We start from the raw sequence: 25,972 nt of genomic DNA, 5'->3' as shown, positions 1-25,972 counted from the left end.
GATAGAGGAAACCTTCGTTTTTCTGCTCCTCCGGGCAGAGCTGGAACAATTCGGACGCCCTGGCGATCATGGTGTGGAATGAGCCAATCTCGTCGGGCGGCGAGGCCCGTGCGACGGGAGACGGGAGACCCGTTCCGTCTCCGTCGCACTCAGAACCCGTCGTCGAGCCCAACGCACCGTCATCTCCCGACTCGTGGGAGGATGAGGAGGGAACTGTAGGCCTCACGGGGGCGAGCGGAGGAGAGGGTTGGGTCCTCTGTCGTTTGTTCTGAGGACTTCCCGACGGGCCAGGTTGCGGGTCCTCCGGCCTGGGCCGTGGGAATCTCGTCCTTATCTCAGAGCATAAGAACTGGATGGCAGACAAAATGGCCGCCGAGCCATCCTGAGGCCTAGGATCCGGCCGCGCCGGAAGGGAAGGCCGCTCTTCCTCACCATCGTCGTCTTCCTCGGTTATCTCCCGAGGATCTTCCTGACGGGATCGAACCTTCTCGAATTGGACTTCGAGGTTACTCACGGCCTCGGTCAGTTCCTCCTCCGAGGCTGACTCCGAGCTCGAGGAGGGCACCGTGCCCCCCCTCGCTTCTTCCATCATGGCGGCCACGACGATGGGCTGAAAAGAGGATTCCCTCCTTGGCGGCAGGGAAACTCTAGTCCCAGAGGCAGTCTGCGCTGGCGGCGTCTCTGCCGGCTTGGCCAGAGTCGCCATGATAGCCTCGATAGAGGCCTTCGCCTGCTGGGTAGGGGCCTTCACCACCTTAGGTGCATCCCGGGCCTTCTCCTTCGGGGGAGGGGTGACGCCTCGCTCCCCCTCTTCAGAGATCGGACGGGGCTTCTCCCGAAGCTTACCAGGGGTCTCGGACTTTCTCTTCCCCGAACCGGAGCGTTGGCTCGTGGTTGACGGTGCCGGAGAAGGTGCGCCCTGCCTGGCGACCGAAGAGCCCGACCTTTCGGCGCTCCCGGAGCCAGCGGACTCACATCGCTTGACCTGGTGTTGGGCCCCCGTCGCTGGGGCACACGCACAGGACTTAGAAGCCCGCTCGGACCCTTTCTTCTTCTTCTCACCCGTCGAGCCCTTCTCCAACCAGCTTGCGAGATGGGATCGATGGTCCCTCATGGTCCGCTCCGACAAGTTCTTGCAGAACTGGCAGTCCTTCTCTACATGAGTCTTGTCCCCATGAAGACAGTAGAGGCATCGCGAATGTTCGTCTTCCTTCGACACATTCTGCAGCCCGCATCCAGGGCAGCTGCGAAACAGCTTGGGTCAGGGCGACGAACCCGCATCCTGGGCCATCTCGAAGTAGGCCGCGAATCTTCTGGAATCCTCCAAGAAGTTGATTCGACGAAATCTTCACCCTTGAGGGGCGTAGGAAAATCCCACAACGGGTAGCCGTTAACGGGAGTAGAAACGGTGGAGCTTGAGGCTCGATTAACCGAAAAAATGTGAAAAATCACCTGAAAAAGCGCGAAACACGCAGTAAAAGCTCGAGAGCTAAGCACGAGGACTCCCAACACCTGAACGTGCGATAAAAATCTGAAGATGGCTGCCAGAGGCGGGGCTTAGGTAGAGGCTTAGGTAGAGGGCAGTCATTGGCTGTGGTCAGTATGACGCAGAGATCAGTGATTGGTTACTACTACGAAAGACAGATCAGAAACGAAACTGATACTGATTTTTTCTTTACCGAGGATTCCCAGCCTGACGGGGAATATTCATGAGCATGTGAATCCATGCCAGACCCCATGCTGGAGAAACAGATTTTAAAATAAAAATTCCCCATGATAAATGGGAGTGTGCCCAACTGTATCCACCTGCATTGAAGTATTCTGAGACAATTTAATTTGATGTATTATGGGTTCATAAATCATATAAAGATTGTTTAAAATAAATTTTAAAAATAGGCATCCCGAAGGTCTATCAACAAACAAGTCCTGGGATTGCAGAGCCTGAAGAATCTCTCACAGCATCACCATCCTCAACCTGTCCTTCCTCAGGAACTTGGTTACGGCTGATGATGAAGAGGCAGTGATCTGTCCAGGGGTTTGCTGAGAGTGGGTAGACAGTTCCCTTGCTCCACTAACTGGGAGGAACCAGACGTCGGAGGCAACCTCCTTCCATATATTTCAGTGCCTGGAGACTCTTCCTCCAACCGAAGAAGCATGTCAAAGGGGCTTAGACAACGGAGCCATCACCAGCATAGAGGATGAGGAAAATTGGCCTTTCTTTGATCCCTTGCTCCTACCGGGGCGTGAGAAACGTCTTTCCTTGTTTGGCTTTGGGCAACTGTGCCCTCCTCACAAAGGGGGCATAATGCCTAAAGTCCTTGCCCCTGGAACTGACTGTGAAGTATTGTTTGGCAGATTTGCTGGACCACCAGTGCCAGCAATTTTGCTGCAATCCTGAAGTCCTTGAACCTCTCCAGGGACTCACCGGACTACAGCTGCAGTCTGGCATAGAGAGGCTAAGGAGATGTTGTCAATTTATACTACTTTGTTAAATTTGTCCAAGCAGCTGAGGGGATAATCCTTCAAGATGAGGAATCTGTCGGAGAATGCAATCCATGGAAAAATCTTCCCCTTCTGTGCTTCACCTTTGACTCTTGCAAATTACTAGATGGGCTTTGCTGTCAGAGTGAATGGGGCCATAGTGGCTCCTGTTCAAACAGCTGGGCCCCTCATTACCCAGCCATTGTCTTTGGTTAGGTTGGCATTATGACCTGTGTTGCATTATCGAAGAGACAGGCAAAGACCTCTCCGTTTTAGGAGCTAATTTGATGGGGCGTGCAATGGCCCCTGGCACACTCTTCACAGGTGCCCCTCTGGGAAATATTTGAAGGGTCACAGACTGGTCATGCGCACCCACCTTTATGGCCTTTTACATTAAGCCAGTATCACACTTTGCGCGGGTGTTGGTCTCTGTGCTTTCAACTGACCATAATGCTGGTCCTCCTGTCCTGCCATTGAATTGACATTTTCCCAGTTTCATGTAGGAAAATCATGATTCTATTAAACAATTAGCAGCTATAATGAATGAATCTCTCATACGCCTTGTCTCTCTTGCAGCCTTTTGTTCCCGCTTGATCTGTCGGCTCGTGAGGTCTTTATTGGTAGATGGCGTGCCACAGCCAATGTGTTATGTGCATTGAAGCATTTTCTGTGACATGCTTTATGTTTTGTTCATGTTACCTGCTCTGTTCTACTCTATTCTATTCATGATCTAACAATGAACTTCTGAGTGTAATTCATTAAAGAGATATGCCACACTACTAGCCTTCATTAAACTGGAAAAATCTTCCAGAAAATGTGTAAACATGCAACTGATCTTTCCCTGATTCAAAACAGTCTCTGGTGTTCTATATGTGAAATATCCAATTTTTAAAAACATTAAATGGTCATTACAATAGCAATAACAACAGAGCTGGTGGGCCTGATCGGGTGGTAACAACCCAGGGCCCATGTTAGAGGCCCAAGTGCCTTAACAATGGGTCTATGTGGCGTTATTACCGGATCCAGCCTGACGGCTTGGGTGTTATTGCTATTAGCACCCCAGGATTGTCATCTGAGGTGCATATAGCAATTTATTTGTTTAAATGAATGAGAAGTATGTGGCATCCGATTAATTCAAACCAATACTCACCGAAGATGGCCGCCATGGAAATACACAATAGGGCTCCATTCCATGGCAGGCCAAGAGGCGGAAGCGGTGGCACTGCCCAAGGAATCAGATAAGTGGGGTCTGGAGGTGGGAAGCGGAATAGATCAATGGGAAGGGTTGGAGGGGAAGATGGCAGGGTGGGCAATAACAGCTTCCAGCTTGCTCGGAATTCATGCGCAATAATGGGATTCAGCCCGTGATCTGAACAAGCTGATCGGCTGCAGCACCCATTCCGGGAGCTCATATAAATACTTTCATAAAAAGACATATTCCTGTACAAAGTGCACTGATTTACCTTATCGTTAGGCTAGTTGCAATTCGAACTACTCTTGGCTGGCTTCCCATGTCATTTTCACGTCCGCTTAACGTATCTACCAAAAATATTCGACGACTCAACAGCCAATTGTTAATGTCGGCCCCTTAGAGAAAGAAAAGTTTATCAAAAAGTGAAATATACAGCATTAATCACAATATTCTATACTTAGGATCAATCTAATTCTTCAACAACTTCAAAATTACATTTTGATCATGCCAAAATGAAAGGCTTACTCACTGTAATGCCTAATGTATTCCAAGTCCATAGTGCTTCTGCTACATACCTGGACTGGAGCTGGAGCTTTTTCACTGCAAAAAATCTCATCACATCAAAGCTGGGGCATCTGGTGTTGTCCCTGCAGCTTCAGCCACCTGTCCTTTCCAATCCTTCCTCATGCTTCTTGTACGGTACAGCTGTTGGGGGAGTGTCTCCCTTCCCCAACATTCCTCAGGCTAATGACAGTTCAACAATTGGTGGGGGAATGTCTCCCTTCCCCGGCCTTTCTCAAGCTTATTCTCTGTCTCTGGGGGTCGCAAACTCTGATTGGCAGACCTGGATCCCTTCTGCTACCAGGCACTGCAACAAAGAATAGTTTGGATGCTCCTTCAAACTGTGGTGGGTCCCTGACCCTCGGTGAAAGACCGGGTTCCCTTCTCAACCAGGTGCTGCAACGAACAAGAGTGGTTTGGATGCTTCTACAAACGGTGGTGGGTCCCTGACCCTGGTTGACAGACCTGGTTTCCTTCTCAGTCAGGTCTCTGTCTCAAAAACAGACTTGGTTTAGTCACCTGCAAAGTTGTGTTCATATGTATTACTCTCACAGTTCTCTTCACAGTCTCTTTGTATACTTGGTTTACTCGCCTGAGAAGTACTGCGTTCACAGAAAATAGTCTCACAGTTCTCTTCATCTTATTTTCTGATATTTGACAGCTCTGGGCCGCTTTTTCGCCAAGTACCATCACAAGGAAGATTAGGTATTTTGGTTACGTGATATACCCTTCACCTGTACGGGTCCCAGACCCCATTTATTCTCCTTGTTATAATGTCTTCATAAGGTTTCACTTAATGTCCCGTAGAAGTTAGCCTCTCTCCCACACTTTCCATGCACAGTTGAATTTAGGGTTGCTTGTACCCTCTGGGGACCTCCCACCCAAACCATAGGCTCAGCCACCCAAATACATTTAGGGTCGTGGCTGCAGCCCTCTGATTGGTCGCAGGCTTCCCTATGTCTCTCTGGCGCTGTGGAAGGCTCTACGGCGCACTGCAGCGACTCTGCGGCTTCTGCCCCTGTTCGGCGTGCCTCTCCCAGCCGGACTGCATGGTCCCGCAATGCTGCGCTACTGGCGCTCTCCCAGCCAGCCTCATGATTTTCGGTTTTCATGACAGTTACGTCCATTCTTCCTACTTCTTGTGTTTTATAGAAGTAAATGGGACAGGAGGGTAGGGATGGAGAGAGTGGGGGTGAAGGAGAGGTGAAGGTGTTAGGCAGATACTGCGTTCTCCCACAATAGTCGTCACTGATCGCATATGCGGTTTCCCCTCCCGTGAGATCCACCCTCCGAGTACCACCCCCCAGAGGGACTTTCGGGTAGCACCTCACCTCCTTGCGTTCATAGGAAGGGGCTCCCCCTACAGAAGCAGTGACGACATCCTGGGATTTGTCAAAAAATCCATGCAGTACCCTTGAAGAACGCTGATGAGCAAGCCAAGGTACCTGTTCTGTAGATGACATCCAAAGAGACATGCCTCTGAAATGCCACAGATGCTGCCTCTGCTTTGACTGCATGTGGATGCGGAAATTATCTTTAGGGGTATATTTCTGAATAGTGTAGCCTTCCAAAATGTAGGATACAATCTACAGGACTACAAAACCTTTAGCTGCTTGCTTGCCTGGATGATTTCCACTGTAGGTAACAGTCTGTCTAAGAAGGAACAAGTTACTCACCTGTAACTCCTGTTCTCATGCATTGATATCTTTTATGGATTCACATGCTCATATTCCCTGTCAGGCTGGCAATCGTCTGTATTAAGTCAAAGAACTGCTTAACAGTTGTATAGTGTATTATCAATGACAGTGGTCCTCTCCTCAGCTCCACCCCTGGTGGCCATCTTCAGACTTAAAAGCACACGTAATGTGGCAGTAGGAACCAATGAAGAGCCATAGAGGGGTCAGAGGGAGGGTTTCATGTGAATCTATGAAAGATCCCAATGCTGGAGAACATGAGTTACAAGGAAGTAACACTCTTCAGCACTGGATCTTTCACATGCTCATGAATATGATTATATTGCAGTACATACACCAGAACCAATGGAAGGCGGCACAACTCAACAGAAGCAATGGAAACTCCCACTGGAGCACTCACCTCAAGCAAAAAGGATGCAAATTAACACCTGGCCAACACAGGCCTCGTCTTTAGAATCCCCGTCAATGCAGTAGAATTTCGTGAAGGTGTGGGTATACCTCCACGTAGCAGCTCTGCAGATGTCAAGCAGGGGAACACCAGACAAACGCTGTACTAAAAGCCACAGCTCTGGTGAAACGCGCTGTTGGTCTACCTGGCATTGGCCTGTTTGCCAGCTAATGACAGTAGGAGATGCAGCCAGAGAGCCACCTGGAAATGGATGAAGCCTTTGACAGGGCCCTCCCTTTTTTCACAGGTCCGAATGATACAAAACGTTTTGCAAAAGTCTTGTGTGAGGGGCGTGGCTTGGAGCCATGGCTGTCGGATCGGCTCTGTGAGAGCTCCCGACTGGTGCCACGGATGGATCCAACGAGAATATGCCGGTGAAACTACGTTCCTGCCGCAAAAAGCAACGTGAGCGGTAGCCCACGACCCGAGGCACATACTGCCTGACTCCTGCCTTCCTACGGCCCCAGTGCGGGGAGAACCCCCAATCTGCACACCCCCGGCACGTGGCGATGAATCACGCAGTAAAATGGCGCCCACAGCCTCGCGCTGAACCTGCTAGAGGCTCCATACGCAGCTTTTCACCCGAGCCTCCGGAGCGTACATCAACAAACTCGCTCCACTCTGTCTCAGTGTCCTGCTCCCGCTTCCCGGCGGAAATCATTTTGGCCATCAACGTTGGCCGCCTCAGCTACTTGGCCGAGCAGTTCCCTCCGCCTCACCACGGCTGCCTTAAGACGACTCGCCGCGATGTGAGCCCCTGGGACAACACGCACACAGCAGGCCAAGCTGCAGCCAGCCTGAGGGAACACCTATACCCCTGCCCCACCAGCATTGCAGCCGCCGCAAACGGGGTCAGGAATCTACTTGCTGCTTCCCACCGTCCCCTTTGGTGCTCACCCTTGACCTCTGGCGCGGCTTGACAACAAAGCGGACCAAGGACAGAGGCAAGGCAGCAGCGCAGCAGAGCTCCCTGATCTGCTTTCCCGGTGACCCTGGAACACCACTGCGGGCCCAGCTGACCCCCGACTGGAGCAGATCAAGGCCAATGGCAACAGGGACCTCACTGCCTGCACCCCACTCCAGAGACCCACCTTTCCTACAAGCCTTGGAGGCCTTCCTACGCTCCCAGGGGCCCAGGACGTAGCATGCCTCCGGCCCGTCTACGCACTCCTGCGGCCCGGTGGACCAGCTGGAGCCTCTCCCATCCTTCTACAGCTGCCCCTGGCCTCCGCAGCAGTCGCCAGCTGACGCCTCACTACCTACTCTGAGCACACCACCAGAGGTAAGGCGGCACTTGCCGTGTGAGCCTGCGGACCCTCCTGACATCCTGCACCGCCGTTAATAGCCTGGAGGGCTCTACCATAGGCGACCCCAACTCCCCAGGGACTCTTTGCAGCTGGGGGTTGTTTGTCGCCTACGGCCCCAGCCCTAGCCCTCCGCAACCTTGCAGCACCTCATCTACAGCCCGACCTGGGGCTCAACAGCCAGGCTAGCCTGAGGCCGGGGTTGGGAGATACTAAAAACTCTGGCAACAGCATTCTGGGTGTGAGCTCAGCAATCTGCATCTCCCGCCCTGCCCCGGCCCCCTTCAGCTCATGCTCTACAACTGAACTACCGCCTGATAAGGGCTGCAGCAACATACCTGAGGGCCGCAAACAGCCCACACATAAAGCCTGCACCGCCGATCCTCTGCTCCACAAAGGCGCCGACTGCACATCAACAGAACCAGTCTCCCCTAAGGGGTATATAGCGCTCTCAGAAAAAATACCCTCTACACAGGGGCACAGGTGAAAGACACTGATTATCAAAACAAGGAAACACACGCGTGAAGTCCTGGCAACCCCACCCCAGATGCCCGATAGCAAGATCGCCCACCTCTGAGGCCTGTCTCACAGGGCAGGCCTGGGTCCCTATTATACAGAGAGCCCCTTATTCCCTAATAAGATTGCAAGTGTCTCGCTCACAATGGCCAAGCACCTAAAAACAACCAAACAGACACTGCTGCGCTGCTATCAACCCCTGCCACAGAAAGATCTAAAAGGGGGGACTGCACTGAAGCCTCTGAAGCTATAGCCACAGAAACTCACACTGGAACGGACCCAGGAGCCTCGACGCAGGCGGTTACACAATCCGATCTCCAGGAACTACCATCAGCTATCACAAAGGAGTATCAGAAGGGGACGGAGGAGGTCATGAGCAAGATTACAGTCCTGGACAAGCGAGTTGGGGAGATTGAGGTGAGAACGGCGGAAGTGGAAACAACCCTCTGCAAACACAGCTATGAGATCGACAGGGGCTCGGACAGACTTACAGCACTAGAAGCCAGATGCGAAGCCCTCAAACTCAAGCAGGAGGATGCTGAAAATCGCTCCCAGCGCAATAACATCCACCTGAGAGGGATTCCTACAACAGTACTAGACGCAGACCTTGAGCGATATGTTAATTACCTCTTCCGCTTCATCATGACGTTACCGGACGACTTCCCCCTGGTGCTCGATAGAGTGCACAGTACAAGAACAAGATCTTACAGGTCCACCCCGCCCGACATCCTAGCAAGGATACACTACTACAAAGTGAAAGAAGAAATAATGCAAGAAGCTAGGAGCTCCCCCCCCGCACTCTCTTCAGAGACACCTCCATTTCCCTATATCAGGACCTTAAGGCCATCACGCTAATGAAAAGGAAGGCCCCGAGACCGATCACGGTGTGGCTCAGGGAAAAGAAGATCCATTATCGCTGGGGATACCAGACATACCTGGCCTTCATCTGGGAAGGCAAACCCTGCCACATACGCAACTTAAAAGAAGCTGAGAAGCTGCTGAACCCAGAGGAAGGGGAGGACGCCGCCGACAGAGAATCACCGTCCAGACAAGCCAATCACAGGATTCTAAACATTCCTGGACCCGAGTGAAGAGACGCCGCAGGATCAGAGGCCCCTCATCCAAGAGCAAGCAGTACAGCAACTATTGACAGTAAGGAACCAAACCCATATGCGCAGCCAACATATCACAGGGCCCTTTAGCTGGAGAACCGCAATACAGGTCCCAGATCTAGCAAGATAGATGAAAGCAATGGGACTCCTGCTCACCAGATGTCCATATTTCACTGATCAGCAGAAGAGGCACAGCTGCCTCCACTTAAGTTGGTTGTGTCGGCCCAGCCGGATGCCCCGTTGGTTGAAGGCTGGCCCTGACAACGTGGTTTTGTTTTAAAAGGGGGGGGGACGGGAAGGGAATCAGGCAATTTCAACTGGGAGCAAACCGACCAACAATCACACTGGATCTCCAGCGGCATACTGGAAAGGGGAACCAAAGGAATCTACAAACATATCCTGTGACGGACAATGTCAAGGAACTTGATATGATATGATATGGCATTTGTAACGCGCCTATACACAAGTGTTTCACAACTTACCATGATCACATGGAATGGCCAAGGGCTGAATTCACCAAGAAAACCTAAATCGGTCAAACACCAACTGGCCCAACTCGCAGCGGACATCATGTGCCTGCAAGAGACACACCTGTTAACCTCCGATGAGAAATTGATCCGCTTCCAACGCTACCCCAGGCGGATCGTCGCCTCATCAGGCCAGAAGAAACGCAGAGTCACCATACTATTCAGCCGCGAGGTTCCCTTAACAAATGTTAAAATCAAACGTGACCCATCGTGAAGATATCTACTGCTCAAAGGACTACTGATCGAACTCCCAATTACTATTGCAGCAATATACTGCCAGAACGATGCCCAGGACCGCTTCTAATGCACTGTCCTCCCAACGATAACCATCTTTGCTGAGTGCTGACTGTTGATCGGAGGCAACTTCAATCTCACCCCAGATCTCAGTATCGACAAAACCCTGCCACCTACCAGGTCAGACTTTGCCCGAGCCTTGGGGATGGTGGAGTTCTTGAGGGAAACCGGAACAATTGACGCATGGAGACCAACTAATAAAAGAGCCCGTGATTACACATACTTCTCGCACGTCCACGGTCGATTTTCGAGAACAGACCTACTGCTGCTGTCCAGCGCGCTATTTCCATGCATTGAGGACATACATATCAGACTGTGGGTAATCCCAGGCCATGCACTAGTAATAGCTTGTCTGCGTTAGGAAGGCCTACCGGCACCCCCTCAGAGGTCATGGAAACTACAGGACTATATCGTGACAGATGTGATATCCAGCCGCAAACTATCGCACTCCCTTACTAACTCCTTTGAGGAAAATGCAGCAAAGGGCATCTCTGAGGCCATGGTCTGGGATGCTATGAAACCGGTGATCGGGGAATAGCCATCAACTGTACAGCGGCACACAAATGCTGACACCAGCTCTAGCTCTCCAAACTAGAGGAAGAGGATGCGGAACGGGAGGCGAGCTTCAAAGAATGCCAGACGGCGAAAGCTGGGAGAGACCTCAAAACAGCAAAATCAGCCCTCGAAATGCACCTGGCAGATCAAACGGCCCGGGCACTAGCGTACACAAAACAATATTACTATCTCAATAGTAACAAGGCCAATCGACTATTAGGACATAAACTTAAACTGCACTCCAGAAACAACATTCTGGTCCTCCAAGACCAAAGCAGCAAGCCCTGCTGCACGGAAGCGGAAAAGCTGGAAATTATGACAGAACACCACAGGGACATAATGTCTGGTGACCCTAAAGATAAAGAATCACAAACCTGTTATTTGTAAACTATACAGAGGCCCCCCTCCTCATCCGCAGCTGGACACCCTGGAAATCCCCATCCCTACTGAGGAAGTGGCTGAGACCATCCGCTCCCTGAAGAACACGCCCCGAACCCTGACCGACTGACTGCCCCGTTCTACAAGAAATACGCTCACATCTTGGCTCCCCATCTTGCACCTCTATATAACACCTTTCTATCGAGAGGCAGCACCAACCCCTCAATTTTGGAATCCCTCACAGTATTGATACTGAAGCCTGGGAAAGACCCAGAACTCTGCTTGTCATATCGGCGCATAACGCTAATGAACCCGATGTGAAAATATTCTCCAAGCTATTCCCAGATTTAATCCACCCGGACCAGACATGATTTATCCCAGGCCACAACAATCTCGATGACACCAGGCGCAACCTAGACAACATCCTATCAACGACCAGAATGGGGTAACGTATGGCTGTCCTGTCTCTCGACGCACACAAAGCTTTCGACATGCTCGACTGGGGATACATATAAGAATCATTTAAGCACTTTGGCTTCGGCTCGAAATTTCTGAAATGGACGCTCACAAACTACCAACATCCCACCACGGCACTCGGAATAAATGGCAGAAAATCCCCCAGGATCATGATAATCAGAGGCACTCGACAGGGTTGCCCCCTATCCCCACTCATTTGCGTTTTCCATGGAGCCATTTGCCTCTAGGATTCGCCAGAATCCGCTAGTTCGTGGTCTGGAGGTAAAAGGGGAAACCTACAAATCCGCCCTATATGCGGATGATGTCCTGCAGACTCTAACCCATCTGGAAGCTTTGCTGAGTGCCCTGTGGCAGTAACTGGACAGTTTCAGAGCAGTATTAGGAGTTACTGTCAATCTCACAATATCAATAGCTCTGGGAATCAACATCCCTAAAGACCTGGTGGACTCACTGGCAGCTAGATTCCCCAACTCCATGGGCAAAGTCACACTTTAGCTATCTCAGAGTCCAAATCCCGAGCAGAACAGAACAGGGTTATAAGATGAACTTTTCGGCTCTGTTCAAAGAGCTGCAGTCGGACCTGGCCCGCTGACAAAAACAGGAGGTATCATGGACCGAAGAATTACAGTAAAAATGAATCTGGTACCCAGACTGCTATACTACTGGCAAGCCCTTCCGATCTCCATACCCAAAAAGACCTGCAGAAGCTGCAAGCGAACATCCTGAAGTTTGTTTTGGGGGTTGGGGGGAGCCACGAATAACCAGGAAGGTTATGCTCCGAAGCCTGAGAACTGGTGGCCTGGGGGTTCCGGAGATTGACAGGTATTGCCTCACGGCCCAACTCTCAGCGGCCTTTACATGGCAATTAGGCACCAATCGACCACGCTGGCTGAAACTGGAGGAAGACTGGTGCCGCTACCCATTGGAGTCTCTTCCGTATATCGCCTGGCTCAAAGAACCTCTGAACGCCGGACCCCTCACAGCGACCAGAAACATGACGGAGAGTTGGAAGAAGGCAGGCCGACGATGGAACTGTAGGATCACAGTGGGCCCGCGCTCCCCAATCTGGGAGAACCCGATTTCACTCTAGGGATTACACCGAACGATTTCATCAGATGAAGGACGGTAGGGCTGAAATATATCTCGGACTTCTTCACAAATGGTTTCCTACTCACATACGAAGATTGTAAAGTGAAATTCCAAGTCTCCGAGGGGGAACGATTCCGCAATGCCCAGCTCAGATACTGGCTGTCCCACAACACAATAAAATCGTATGGGAGCAGAGAGCTGACAGCGCTGGAACGAACCCTGACGGCACTCTCACCCACAGGGAAAATATCGGACCTATACAAGCTACTGGACAGAGAGGACCCCAATCTAAAGGAGCCCTACATGCTGGGATGGGACCGAGACATAGGCAGAGAGGTAGACGCAGAGAGTTGGAATCGCATTTGGATGAGGACCCATAGGAGCCCAAAATGCGTCACAAATAAGGAGGGGGCAATCAAAGTCTGCTATATATGGTACTTAACGCTGAAGAACCTACACAAAAGAAATCCCGCCATCCCACCGCAATGCTGGAGAGGCTACGCCGACATTGGCACCCTGTTCCAACTCCTGTGGATGTGCCTGAAAATGGCTCGATTCTGGAAAGAGGTGCTGAAACAGATTAAACTAGTCACTGGCCTCTTGATCCCATTGGAACCAGGAATAGTCTTACTAGGCGACACAGGGGATGGTCAATTCCCGATGACAGGTCGTCTGGCGGATCTCTGCTTACAGGCGTAGAAATCCCTATAGCAAGACTATGGAAACACCCAGAGGGCCCAGCAGTCCCCATGTGGTGGACAAAGTGTTGGGACACAGCGGTGGCTGAAAAAATATCTGCCTTCCGCTTCGGGAATATAAGCAAGTTTTACAGCATCTAGGCCCCCTTTGTGGACTATGCACAACAGTTCCCTGGCATGGCGAGGCAGCCACCGTCCCTCTGCTGGATGGAGAAATATGATTAAAGATGCAGATCCAGCTGGAGGTGCCCTTGAAGCTCACTTCACGAGAAGCCTATGGCCAAAACAAATCGACGCCCACCACAACCATTCCTTAATTCGAATCCTGTCACAACCATCTGGCCCAATGCCTATTCCAGCTGCAGCCTATTTCAGCTGCAGCCCCCAATGTGATCACCTACGAACTGAAGCTGCCCCTCATTTGATTAAAAAAAAACCCTGACAGACTTCCCTCCCTGCTTCCCTGATATTGTTTGACTTTTGTTTTATTCCCTTGTTTATCATTACATTATGACTTGAATAATGATTACAGCGATGTATGTTTGTTAACGAAATCTTAATAAAAAGTCTTGTTGAAAAAAGTCTTGTGCCTGCAATATAAATCTTAAACGCACAGGCAACGTCCAGTGAATACAAAGCCGTTTCTGTCGGAGTGGGAGAGCCAAAGAACACAGTTAGGACTAAAGGCTCATTCAGGTGAAAAGTCGATCGAACTTTTGGCATAAACGAGAAATGAGTGCGCAGCACCTCCCTGGATTGATGGAACGTCAAATAGGGTGTCTTGCATGATCGAGCTTGCAACTTCCCAACAAGTCTTGCAGATGTAATAGCCACCTGAAAAACAGTTATCCATGAGAGGAACTTCAGAGAGGTTCGATTTACTGGTTCAAAAGGCAGGCCCATGAGCTTGGAGAGTACCACATTGAGCTCCCATGCTGGTGCCTTTACTATAGGGAATGCCCAGAACAGAGCCTTGGAGAGCTCCTTAACAGCCTATAAAGCCAGAGGAAAGGTTTGCCCGCTGAGCAAGTGTAGCAAGAGGTAGCTGTGAGATTGACTTTCATGGATGCGTGTGCCAGTCCTGCTTTTGCCAATGACAGCAGATATATCAGTATCTGATTTGCCTTGTAGCAGGACAGAGTGGACGGAGCTCTGGCCTTTACCAACATTTTCCTGCATTCTAAAAGCAATACAAGGTGTCTACATTCTAGGACTGCAGGAACCAAGCCGTCAACTTCAGGGATGCTGGGTTGTGGTGCAGAATGGACCCTCCTCCTTTGGAGAGCAGGTCTGGATGAGGAGGTAGTCTGATGGAAGGTGCCATCGACAGAAGTAGAAGGTTGGAATAGCAAATCTGCCATGGCCACACTGGAGCAATGAGGATCATCTTGCATTGGCTCTGTTTGAGTGTACCGATTACTCATAGAAGTCGAGGAATTGGGGGGAATGCGTATAGGAACTGGCCCTCCCAGGACATGGAGAAAGCATCCACCAGACTCCTCCCTTGCTGGTAGTTGCTGGCAAATCGGTCGCACTTGGATTTGGCCGATGTGGTGAAAAAGTTGGTCTGTGACCTTGAGAAAAGGCAACAAACATGAACCTGATGGAGTTCCCATTCTTGACAGGATCACAGTTCCCTGCTGAGGGAATCTGGGATAGTGTTGTGGATTCCTGCTAGGTGAAAGGTAATGAGGAGCATGGCCTGGGTTAGTGCCCAATGCCACAAAGCCTGTGACTCTTTGGACCGAACAGGAGCGGGTCCCTTCCTGCTTCCTGATGTACAACACTGTGGTGGGGTTGCCTGTGAAAATGCGAGCAACCTTGTCTTGGAGCTGGGGTTGGAAGGACTTGAGAATCCAAAATACAACTCAGAGCCTCAACACATTGATATGTAGCAGCTTGTCTTTCGGCTGCCAGAATCCTCTAGAGTGGAACTTTCTGGTGTGTACCCCCCCAACCCTCCAGAGAGGAGTCCGTTGTCACTGTTATCCAATATGGCAATGGGCTAAAGGGGGCACCTTGCGCGAGATGCTGTTGATGGGCCCACCAATGCAGTGTCTGGTGTGACAAATCCCAAGGTATTGTCACTGCTTCAGATGGGGGAGCCCCTTTCCATGAGGTCAGGGAGGTGAGGCCGCTACCTGATAATCCCCCTCACGGTGGTACTCAGCGGGAGGATCTCACGGGGGGGACCCCAATGAGAGTAGGGACTATCTCAGGGGAAGTTAGGGAGAATTCTCCTTCTAGGGCTAATTTCCCTCACCTAGTGAGTCCCCCAGCAGCTTTGCTGGATTTCTGGAGTTTATTATTTTCACTTGGTAAGAGTATACACTTTTTTTCCACTCTTACATGTGTTTTGCCATGTGTGTTTCTACTATTTGTGGGATCTTGGACTCTGGAGCACCCCACTCCAGGAGCCTCCTTTGTTGTGTGTTACACAGCACCTTCAGTGCAGTAACACAGGGTTGTCTTCGAGGCTTCCCTCTGACTCCATTTCTCTGGGGCTGACTACTGTCCTCCAGAGAAAAGTTGCGATTAACTTTACTTAGTCATTTAACCACAGATCCAGTACACCCCCATCTTACATGGAGTATTGGAAAGGGTTAATCCTTAGCCCTTTTTATCTGTACCTCCTAGAGCACTGTTTTGCTCTTTCAACATTTCGACTTGGCTGTGGCAGTGGTATCTACCCTAACTTTTCTACAGCGATTATACTATATAAACGTGGTACTGGTTTAGGCTATTATATTAGCCTCAAACATAAACCCTCTTGACCAAATTGTCTTTTTTTTGGCTTCAGTCAGGTTTATTCGCCATTTCTTTTTGTTAAAGTCATTCTTGTGTTTTATTTTGCGCGGGAAACCAGGTTTGCCTTCTTTGTTCACTGTCTTTTGGCGGGCTTCTGCAGAGAAGCCCTCCTCTCGGCGCCTGGGTGTCTAGGTAGACTGAATGTGAGGGAGGGGTGTAGTCACCCCTGCACAGGGTATCCTAGGAAACCCAAGTCGCACTTTGCCATGATTGGCTGAGGTGGTTGTCCAGGCTGGTCAACCCCCCCCTGCTGAGTGATTGACAGCCAGGCTGTGGGAAAGGGGGTTTTGCACATAAAAGGCAGGTCTCTTGGGCTAGAAGTCAGAGTCGCAACTGGAACTACAAGTAACCGAAGAGAAGCAGAGAGAACGATGATTGCTGCAACTACCCCGTCCTGGTGAAGCCCTGCTGCAGTCCTGAGCTATCTACCCTTCAACGACCAGAGAAGATCCAATCTGGAGTCTTCTTCCCTTGAGCCTGGTGGGGATAACCAGCTCATCTTCCACAGCCAGAAGATCCTCTTCTTGGTCGAAATCGCTGCACACTGCTGTAGTGGTCCGGATAGTCATCCTAAGAGCCTCTCCTGTTTTTATGGAGCGCACCTTTTATTCATCATTGCTAGTGCCGGCTTCATCCCTGTGTGGTGCAGACCCCTCCAGGCGTCGTCCTCCGTGCTGAAGCTCCAGGAACCGTGGGTCTGAAGGAAACTACCAGGAACAACTGCCGTGGCACCAGCTCTTCCCTTGAATAAGGTACTGTGTTCTGCTTTAAGAAGTAGGGTGAACCCCTTTTTACCCATCTCCAAGGCTTGCCCTTGACTTCCCTCCTTCTTATAACTGTTGCTTCCTCTATCGACAATATCTAAGTACTCCTGGCTACGTTGAATCTTGAACTGTCCGACTGTGTGATCCTCGACAACAGGAACCCGGTTCCAATTGCCATTGGCTCCGGCCTATTGACTTTTTGTATTTCAGTCAGCGAGTGTTCTCCGATTTTGTCTTCCTTGACAAAAGTACTTTATGTGATTTTTGCCCCCAACTCTCTCTGGTTAGCCCAGGTGCTAAGTGTGTTTTTGCCCCGGTAACATTTCTTGCCACGGATACGTGTTTCTTTAATACGAACGAACTGTCAAAAATGTATCGCAAATGTATTCACGGTAACACTTTTGTTTCACAACACCGGTCTGCCTAATCACAAGGTACTTACCTGGAGCTATTCTGTGCCAAGAGAATTGGTTGGTTGTAGTCTATTTTTCGTGTGGTTTAGAATTTCTAGAAGTGCTGTGTTTTACTGATGGTTTAAAAATAAATGTACTTATATTTTTTACCTGAAACCTTGAGTCAGTGTTTGCTTGAGTCACAGTAATTGTGGTCCTTTGTGTAATCTCTGCTACTGCTCATATACTCTTGAGATAGGCCTGGCTGCTCCGCTACTGCTACCACTTTAACATAGTAGTACAGGCTTGTACCAAAGGTGAACTTGTATTATCACGTGTAGTCTTAATTGTGTGTAGTGGTCCCTAAGGGCACTGAACAGGATTCTGCCTAACAGGGGAGAACGCAGTATCCTTTGGACCCTCTCAGGTTCCCTCAAAATCCCTCAAATCCCACACTACCCAATGTCCATATGTGTTTTGCAATATATCTCAGACAAGAACCACTGGGACGAGGAAGAGGCCGTGAGCAATGAAGATCACTGACAAGAAGGAATACTTACACTATAGTCTTTTCAGTGATCCTATTGGTCAGCTGTCATTCAAAGGACGCTAGGGATGAGAAGGATGGTGTATTCGGTGTCAGCTGGGCATGAGCCAGGAAAGTGCCAGGTATGTGCAGGACAGCAAAGCAAAGGGGCAAACAGTGTCCGAGGGAGAGACACACTCACAGAAGGCCCGAGATGCATAAGGCAGACTGGAGAAGAGGAAACATACTCGCCGGTGACTGAGGCAGCCGGAGTGCAACCACTGCCGAACTTCTACTTGGGCCAGCGTGTGCACCTTGGGGAACTGGAGTAGGCAGGTGCTGCTGCAATTCAGTGACCAAAGTTTGTAGAGTAGACAGAATGTCCACATACAGGTCTCTGGGAGTCTCTGGTGTTCCCACAGGAATTGTAGGAGCAGACACTGGTGAAATAGCCACTGGTGGAACAGGTGCTGGTGTTGGAACAGCCAATGGTGGCCGGGTGCCATCAGAATTGGGTGCAGTACTTCCTCCATTTTCTCTTCATCTGCTGAGAACACACTCTCTTGCAACAGTGGGCGGCAGGTTTCGCTGGCACCACTTGTTTGGTTGTAGTTGGCTTTGGTAGCGTAGCAAGAGGTGGGGGTATCTCCTTGTGCACACTCTTGCTTCTAGGAAATTAAGCGAGCACTGGTGTCTGTGGAGTCGACAGCGATGCCGTAGATGACAATGGTGCAGATGCTGGCCTCTGAGGCAAAGCAATCCTCGGTACTGTCGTATTTGAAGTAGTGGACAAAGCGATCATCAACGAGGTGGTAGATTTTCATAAATAGACCATTGATGGGACTGTCGCTGATGAGGTAATTGGCATCAACGAATATGTTTGCCTGTGGCTTGTCAACGGAACCCTTGTCTCCAACGAGTGGTATGATTGTTCTATAGCCACTAAGGTAATTATCGTAGATGACGCGGTCGTAGACTGGGGCAGAGATCAGGCCGCTGTCGATGTCATTGACGAGAAGGCAGTCAAAACTTGCAACTGATATCGCCTTTTAGGTTTTTTCCCCTGGCAAGTGTCCTCATGGGATCGCAACCTCTTTGTAGAGTGAGTCCGATTTACAGGTCTGCCAACCCTGGCAGATGCACAACTCTGGACCCAGAATGAATCAGAGGCCCTGGCACCCTCTTCCAGCCAAGCCACCAACATTCTATGGCAATCCTTCTGAGTCTTTGTGGTGCAGGAAATAGATGCATTTCTCGTGTTGATCGTTGTGAGAAACCTGAGGTGTTTCTCCCAGGATATTCCCAGGGATCCTTTGTTCAGGTGGCCAGGGGAGGGCCATCGTTCTTACATTCCAACCCTGGGGGCAGACAAGCGAGGGAGGATCACCTGGGTAGGGGGTACTCTGGGACTATAGGAAACATGTCCTTGGGCAAGACATGGTATTCCTCCCATTCTAATACACCCCTACCTGACATCCCCTCAGTTGTAATGGAATATTGTCAGCAGAGTCCCATCATACCCCAGTACCTTTCTGTAACGAAAAGGGGAAAACACGACCAGGGAAATTAAAACCCAATAGAAAATCCATGCACCTATCACAATACATTTACTCCCTTCAGCCACATGATCTCTAGGAAAACCTACAACTCCCACAATCCCTACTTCCCTTCTAGAAGTCCAAATACTGGGATGCAACTACTGGGATGAAGAAGAGGCAGATGGGAGTCATGAGGGTTACCCATAGGAATCAATGGGCAATTGATTCCAATAGGCAGGGAGGGACTACTACTCACAACCGACTCCAAACAACTCTTTCAAAGAGTATAAAAGTTCAGACACCCAGGCACACACTGAGTGAGTTGGGGATGCTGAAGGAATCGTGAAGACCAGAACGAGAAGTCAGCAGCTGGAAGAACCTTGGAAAGCCAGAAGGGGAGACGGGCTACCAAAACACTGAGGCCTGTGAGTACAAAGGGGGCTACAGTGTGGCTGGGGAGCCTTGCCCCAGGGAACCAAAACTCCAGCGACACTTTTCTGGTAGTGTTTAAATCAGTGCTTGCTCCCTGGGTGAGTTCCAGAAACCCAGGAAGTTATGGGGCAGGTGCTGGGACCCTGACCTCAAGTGAATCCCCATTGTGGAACTGCTAACACTTCATCACTGAGGGTAAAGGATGGCGACCCTGTGACTCGAGGGAAGCTAAGGTGGGATAACCTGTTGTGTCAAGAACTTTGTGTAAATCCCAAAAGTGCCTGTAACCGGCAGAGTGGGAGCAAAACCTTGAATGTGCATGCTGGGACTTATAGTCCAAAAGAGCAAAGCTGTGAGACAGAGTGGTCCGGCGCTGCGTGTGTGCCAATTGAAGGTCTCTGTAAGGTATCCAGCTGAGAAGTGGCTGAAGTGAAAGTTAAAGAGTTGTAAAAAATTGTAAATCAAAGTGGTCGTGCGATGGGTCAAGCAAAATAACACGCAGTCGAAAGTCTTCGATTCTGGTGTCAAAAGGGGTCTGAGCCTGGACGAGGGGGACCCGTGGTCCGAGCTTGAAGGAGGGAGACCAATCGTGAACTCATGAATGTGATAATCTTGACAAGAGAAACAAACTTTTGTGTTTTGTTTGTGTCAGACTTTGGCTCCACCTCCCCCTTCTCCTCACCTGAATCTTCTTATAGTGAGTCCTTTACCGCAGCCCGGGTTCGGGACGTTCCTTCTTCTTGGTTGAGATAAGATCCTTGGGTGTTCTAACCTTCTTATCGTGCAAATAAGGTCTGGCCCCTCCGGAGGCCACCTTGGCAGTGATGGAAACCTGCCGTGGGGGGCTCCCAGTGGGCCAGCCTCGGTTCCCAAGGGAAAAAGCCGGAACAGCAGAAAAAACCCTTGAATGAAGATCTGCAGGCGAGGTGAGGAGCGGTTCCTAAGGTAAGGTATAAGGCAGGTTCTCCCAGGCTGAAATGATGATGATGCAGGAATAATGACCGAGAAACGAGGGCTTTCTCTAAAGTCTGGACACTGTAGAAAACCTGGAGTGCCAAATGCTTGGGACACAGAAACAGAGAGGAGCTGCGAGCGGTATGAGGTACAGGATGGTAAAAGCGAGGAGCAGAGTGCGAAAGGTTTCGCGAAGGGAGAGAAGGTTAACTGGAAGGCAAAGAGAGAAGCGGAGCACGAAGGGGATCGCAAGCGGAGAAAAGGTAACAGGAAGGCAGATCGAGGATCCGAATGCGAGAGGTTTCGCCAAGTGAAAGAAGGTTAAATGGAAGGCAAAGAGAGGAGCGGAGCACGAAAGGGATCGCGAGCGGAGAAAAGGTAACAGGAAGGCAGAGCGAGGAGCCGAGTGCGAGAGGTTTCGCAAGTGGAGAAAAAGTAAACAGGAAGGTAAAGCAAGGAGCGGAGCGCAAAAGGGATCGCTAGCGGAGAAATCGTAACCGGAAGGCAGAGCGAGGAGCGGAGTGCGAAAAGGGATCGCGAGTAGGAAAGGCAGAACACAGATATAGAAGTCGGGTACTGAAAACACGTAGGCTAGTAGAAAAAAGGCGTACGAAGAGAAAACTTCGAGAAATAAATGCTAACAGAGCTAAACACAGAGCGGACAGAAGGGGAGAAGGACACAGGAGAAAATACAAGCCGAGCTGGGGGCGGAGCCTAGACTTATAGTGGAGGCAGCCATGATGGGTGAGGACTAGAGCGTCCATCGATCCCACAGCTTCCACCCTCGATTCCTGACAGTTTGTTACATCAGACTTTGAATGGCAAAGAGACTTTGGCACAGATGGTCCTGATTGTGAGATTAGTAAGAGTAACAAAAGGAACGACAAGCACCAGCAGTCACTGAGAAAGAAGGTAATACTGTGTTTTGAGAAGCAAAGTGAACTTCTGCTTCAAGGCGGGGGTGGGGCGTGTCTACAAGGCCATGTAGCAGGACGTGTATTCAGAGGAGCTCCCGCTGATCCTGCAAAGATCCGATTGAATCTATGCATTCGGATACCTGAAACGGACCAAAATCAAAGGTGCAGGCTCGTGAAACTGCAGGGAACAGCTGGAGAGTCTCACTGTATCGAGTGGTAACGTGGCTTGTGAATACTGAGCCCGCAGGAGGAGGCCGAGGTTCGGGGACAAAGGACCCAAAATGGCGTTCCACTGAAGACAAAAGGACGGAGCACAGAGAAAAATGCCAGTCCCCAGACTGCTGCGGTTGGAGGCGTAGAGAATGGTATTATGAGCGAGTTCGAATGCGGAATGACAAAGCAGTGACTCCCCAGGGAGGTACAATGTGCCGGCAATAAGCCTTGGCGTGTGAAACGGAGGAGCGGCCGGACCATACAAAATCCGAAAAGTGCATATAAAGGTCTGAGAGAGTGAAGGAGGCCGAGCCTTGGTACGGGGCTTGCAAATTGGAACAATACATGGACAGAGGAGCGGCGTGACCCCCTTTGCAGTGAGCTGGAAGAGGGAGCACAAAGGCTGTGCTAGGGAAGCCCAGCCTGCAGCGTTTGGGCACTCCAGGATACAATATAACGGCCGATAACAAAAAACAATCAGGGCTACACTGGAAACTGCTGTAAGACGGGCACCCTAGCAACAGATGTCGAGAGTGCAACAAATATTATCACGACGTAAGATACGGCTGCATAAGAGGGGACGATGGCTGGCTGAAATACCAGGGATGGAAAGAGGAGCCAGGGCAAAGATGTACTGTCAGCACGAACAATAAGCACGGTGAGCCCTGGACAATAGCGAACAGCGAGTGAAGGGGAGGAACTAGGGTGCTGCTCTAACAGCTCTAAGAGGCAAAATAGCAGGATCAATATGAAATGAAACAGAGAAGGGCTAGTGACTTACCAAGCATACACACGGTGTAACCAGTGGAATACAAGTATTCAACCCATTGGCAAACTGGGTCCTGCGCACAACGTGGGCACAACAATTCACTACTTCAGCACCATATGAGCGCACAATACAATCAAAGAGACTGCGAGGTGTGAACCTCTAAGGAAATGCGCACACCACAAGTGTGGAATAGTGTCCCTGTGCGCAAGAGAGGGAAAGAGACACGCACCTGCCCAGTTGGGAACCTGCATCAGAGGCATGCCCCTGCTATGACTGGGAAGGACGACACAAGAGTCTGAGGGAAAGGGTACAATCAACTGTCAGACACAAATGAGTCATAAAGAGCAGCACAGTACTGGGAGCAGAAGCACATCATAGGCAGCCGGTCATGAATTAAGGCTGGGAAACCACACGGAGGCACTACATGGTTGGAACACCACCACGGAACAGATGCCCAAGGAAGGCAGTGTATGCAAATAAGTGACTCAGGCAATGGAAACACCAGTTTAAGAAATAGGACACAGAGATGGGTTGCGCTAAAGCAGTGGATAACAAGGAAGGAATGCACGGCCGCAGACTAGCACAGTCTACACCAAGAAGGCAGGTTGCTGCGACAGGGCCCCAACAACAGAGCAAACAGGGCTACAGTTGGAAAGTAGCGCCACCCCGGAACTGAAAATGGTGTCTAAGGTGGGCAAAAATAAGCCAACAATGGATGATTTTGCCAAATCGAGCCCAGCAATAGAAGTTGTAAAACCCAAGAAGCTGGACATGCAAGGAGAAGAAAACCAAGCAATATAGGATCAACACCTCCTGCAGCAATAAGTTAAAACACTGGCGAAGCACACAGGCACGCTGGAAAAAGAGGTGAAGGCTAACACGAGTACCAGCACCGCGAATGCCAAGAAGGTCACCATACTACAGCAATGAGTGCGCAACCTGGAAAACAGGGCAAAGGAAGCAGAAGGGCGAGCGCGCAGAAATAACACACGGATGGTAGTGCTCCCGGAAGGAGATGATGGCTCGGACCGAACGGATTATGTCGAGAATATGCTGTTGCAGGAAATAGACGGCAGATTGCTCACCTAGGGATTCACAGTGAAGAGAGCACATAGAATCCTAGAAGGCCACCACCGGGAGCCCCCCCTCCCCCCCGGCCGCTTATCGCCAAGATCCTGAACTACAAAGACAAGGAGAAGATACTGGGTCACCTCCGCAATGGAGGGACCATAAGCAGAGGGTCCGCGACCATCACAGCGTGCCCAGACTATACCTTTCTGGTACAAAGACAGCGGCTGCACTAGGTGTCCGTCAAAAGGAGGCTACGCAAGGCTGGATATAAATATATGTTGCTGTACCCAGTGAAATTGAAAGTCATGCAAAATAACAGGGCGCATTTCTTTGTAACCCCAGAAGACGCAACAGCATGGTTGGACGCACGGAACTGCTCAGATGGAGCGGACGACCAGACAGAGAGCAGACCGGATAAGTGAACCTGGGTTTCTCGGAGACGTACTTTGAACTGAGCAGGGTGGTGAGAGGTTACATACAGCAATGGCATTGACTTTGGGACTAGAATATAAAACTGAATATGGAGCGTATACAGTGAAACGTGCATATAAAACCTTTCGGATATAAGAATGTATAGTAAATTGTAGGACTAATGCGGGAGACACAGATGGAACACGTTATCACCCCCAGCGGATAGTTTAGTCGGGGTATTAGTAGAGCGGTATACCCCTGCTGCGCTCCGAGTATCAGCAGCGTCCGAGAAAGGGACTAGATGCGCAAGAACCTGAGATCCAGGGATGGAGCTAGGCAACAATTGGAATGGGCTAGGGAGGAGCTAGGGAGGAGCGTGGGTGGGGGAAGTTGTGGGGTTTAATCGGGGGAATGGGAGGGAGTTGGGGGAGCGAGCCTACAATCACAAACTACAGAGCTATAGGAGGATGGTGGGAGGCGGAGATGGGGGGGGAGGAAATGGAAAAGATGGGAGATCTGAAGATAGTGACCTGAAATGTAAGGGGGCTAGATAACTACATTAAATGGAACAAAGTCACGATGTACCTGAAGAGACAGAAAATAGATATTGCACTACTGCAGGAAACTCACCTGACTAAGGAAAAGCAGAAGGTGGTGGCAAGGAAAAGGAGTGGGATAACCCTGGGGGCAACATACTCGGCGTATGCTAGAGGAGTCATAACGTGGATAGCGCCACACATCCCATTTAAGCTACTACAATCAACCATAAATAAGGATGGGAGGATGGTGTTAATAAGAGGGATGGTGGAAAATAAAGAAGCAAGCATCATTAGCATTTATGCCCCGAATCATGACACTACAGTCTACTTCAGGAACCTATATACTATGATAGGGGACTGGATGGACAGACAGCAACTACCCGACGTCGAAGACAATAGGCGGAAGCCGCACCGAACCGCCTCCCTAAAGCCGCAGGAGAACTCTTCTTAATACAACTGCGTTTCAGCAGAAAGACCTAGCCTATTAATCGGCTGATATGATCCTACTTGCGGAAACCGAAGCAAGTACTCCCCCAACCCCCAGGAGTTTCCTTTTTCAGGGTACGTTTACCCGCCCGTAGGGCACCCGAAGACCATGCCAGGTCCTAAGGAGCAGAAACGGGACAGTCAGAACGAGGGTCACCTCGCTGGACCAGTTCTATGGTTGGGAAGTCTATTTAAGGGGAGGGAGAAACGTAGAGTTAGGACCCACGTTGAGAAGTTTGGAGGTAGAACACCAAGTCCTCAGGATAAATGCACGACAGGTACAGCATCGACAGGACCTCGACCGAGGCCGAAGAGGAGCAACAGACACCACGGCGCCTATGGCTGAAAAAATAAAAGTAATGACGTGGAACGTCAGGGGTATGAACAGCTTTGTGAAACAACGCCGGATACACGCATATCTGCGACGATGCAAGGTCGGAATTGCTATGCTTCAAGAAACACACCTGATGACGGAAAAACTGAAGGCGCTAGTCAAAACATGGCGAGGAACCCTGATCGGTTCCTCCTACTCCTCTTATGCTAACGGGGTCCTGATTTGGATCGACCCGAACATCCCATTCAGAGTGGTGAGCACCAGAACGGACGACGAAAGCAGGATGGCACTTGTGCAAGGTACCATGGAGGGGAAGGAACTATGTCTGGTTAGTACTTATGCTCCTAATCATGATGCCACCGCTTTCTTCCACTCCCTGTTTTCGCGACTGAGCCCCTATGTGAATTGCACTATGATTTTGGGGGGGGGGACCATAATTGCACACTTTATCCCCTCAAAGACAGGTCTGATACTAAACACTCCCGCCCATCC

The 25,972-nt window shown here is 50.3% G+C and overlaps 1 protein-coding gene across 1 annotated transcript in view; it reads right to left on the bottom strand.

Annotated features, from left to right (window-relative positions):
- Positions 1-25,972, bottom strand: part of TMEM67 (transmembrane protein 67) — a 2,125,990-nt gene that overhangs the window by 1,005,825 nt on the left and 1,094,193 nt on the right. The window contains exon 13 of the mRNA XM_069621352.1: positions 3,945-4,068. Coding sequence (XP_069477453.1) covers positions 3,945-4,068 — 124 coding nt within the window. The remainder of the gene's footprint in view (positions 1-3,944; positions 4,069-25,972) is intronic.

This window comes from Ambystoma mexicanum, chromosome 5q (genome assembly GCF_040938575.1).
Source record: "Ambystoma mexicanum isolate Mex_15411 chromosome 5q, UKY_AmexF1_1, whole genome shotgun sequence".
Lineage (NCBI taxonomy): Eukaryota > Metazoa > Chordata > Amphibia > Caudata > Ambystomatidae > Ambystoma > Ambystoma mexicanum.
Note: the sequence above shows the minus strand (reverse complement) of the source record. Positions and strands in the feature narration are given on the sequence as shown.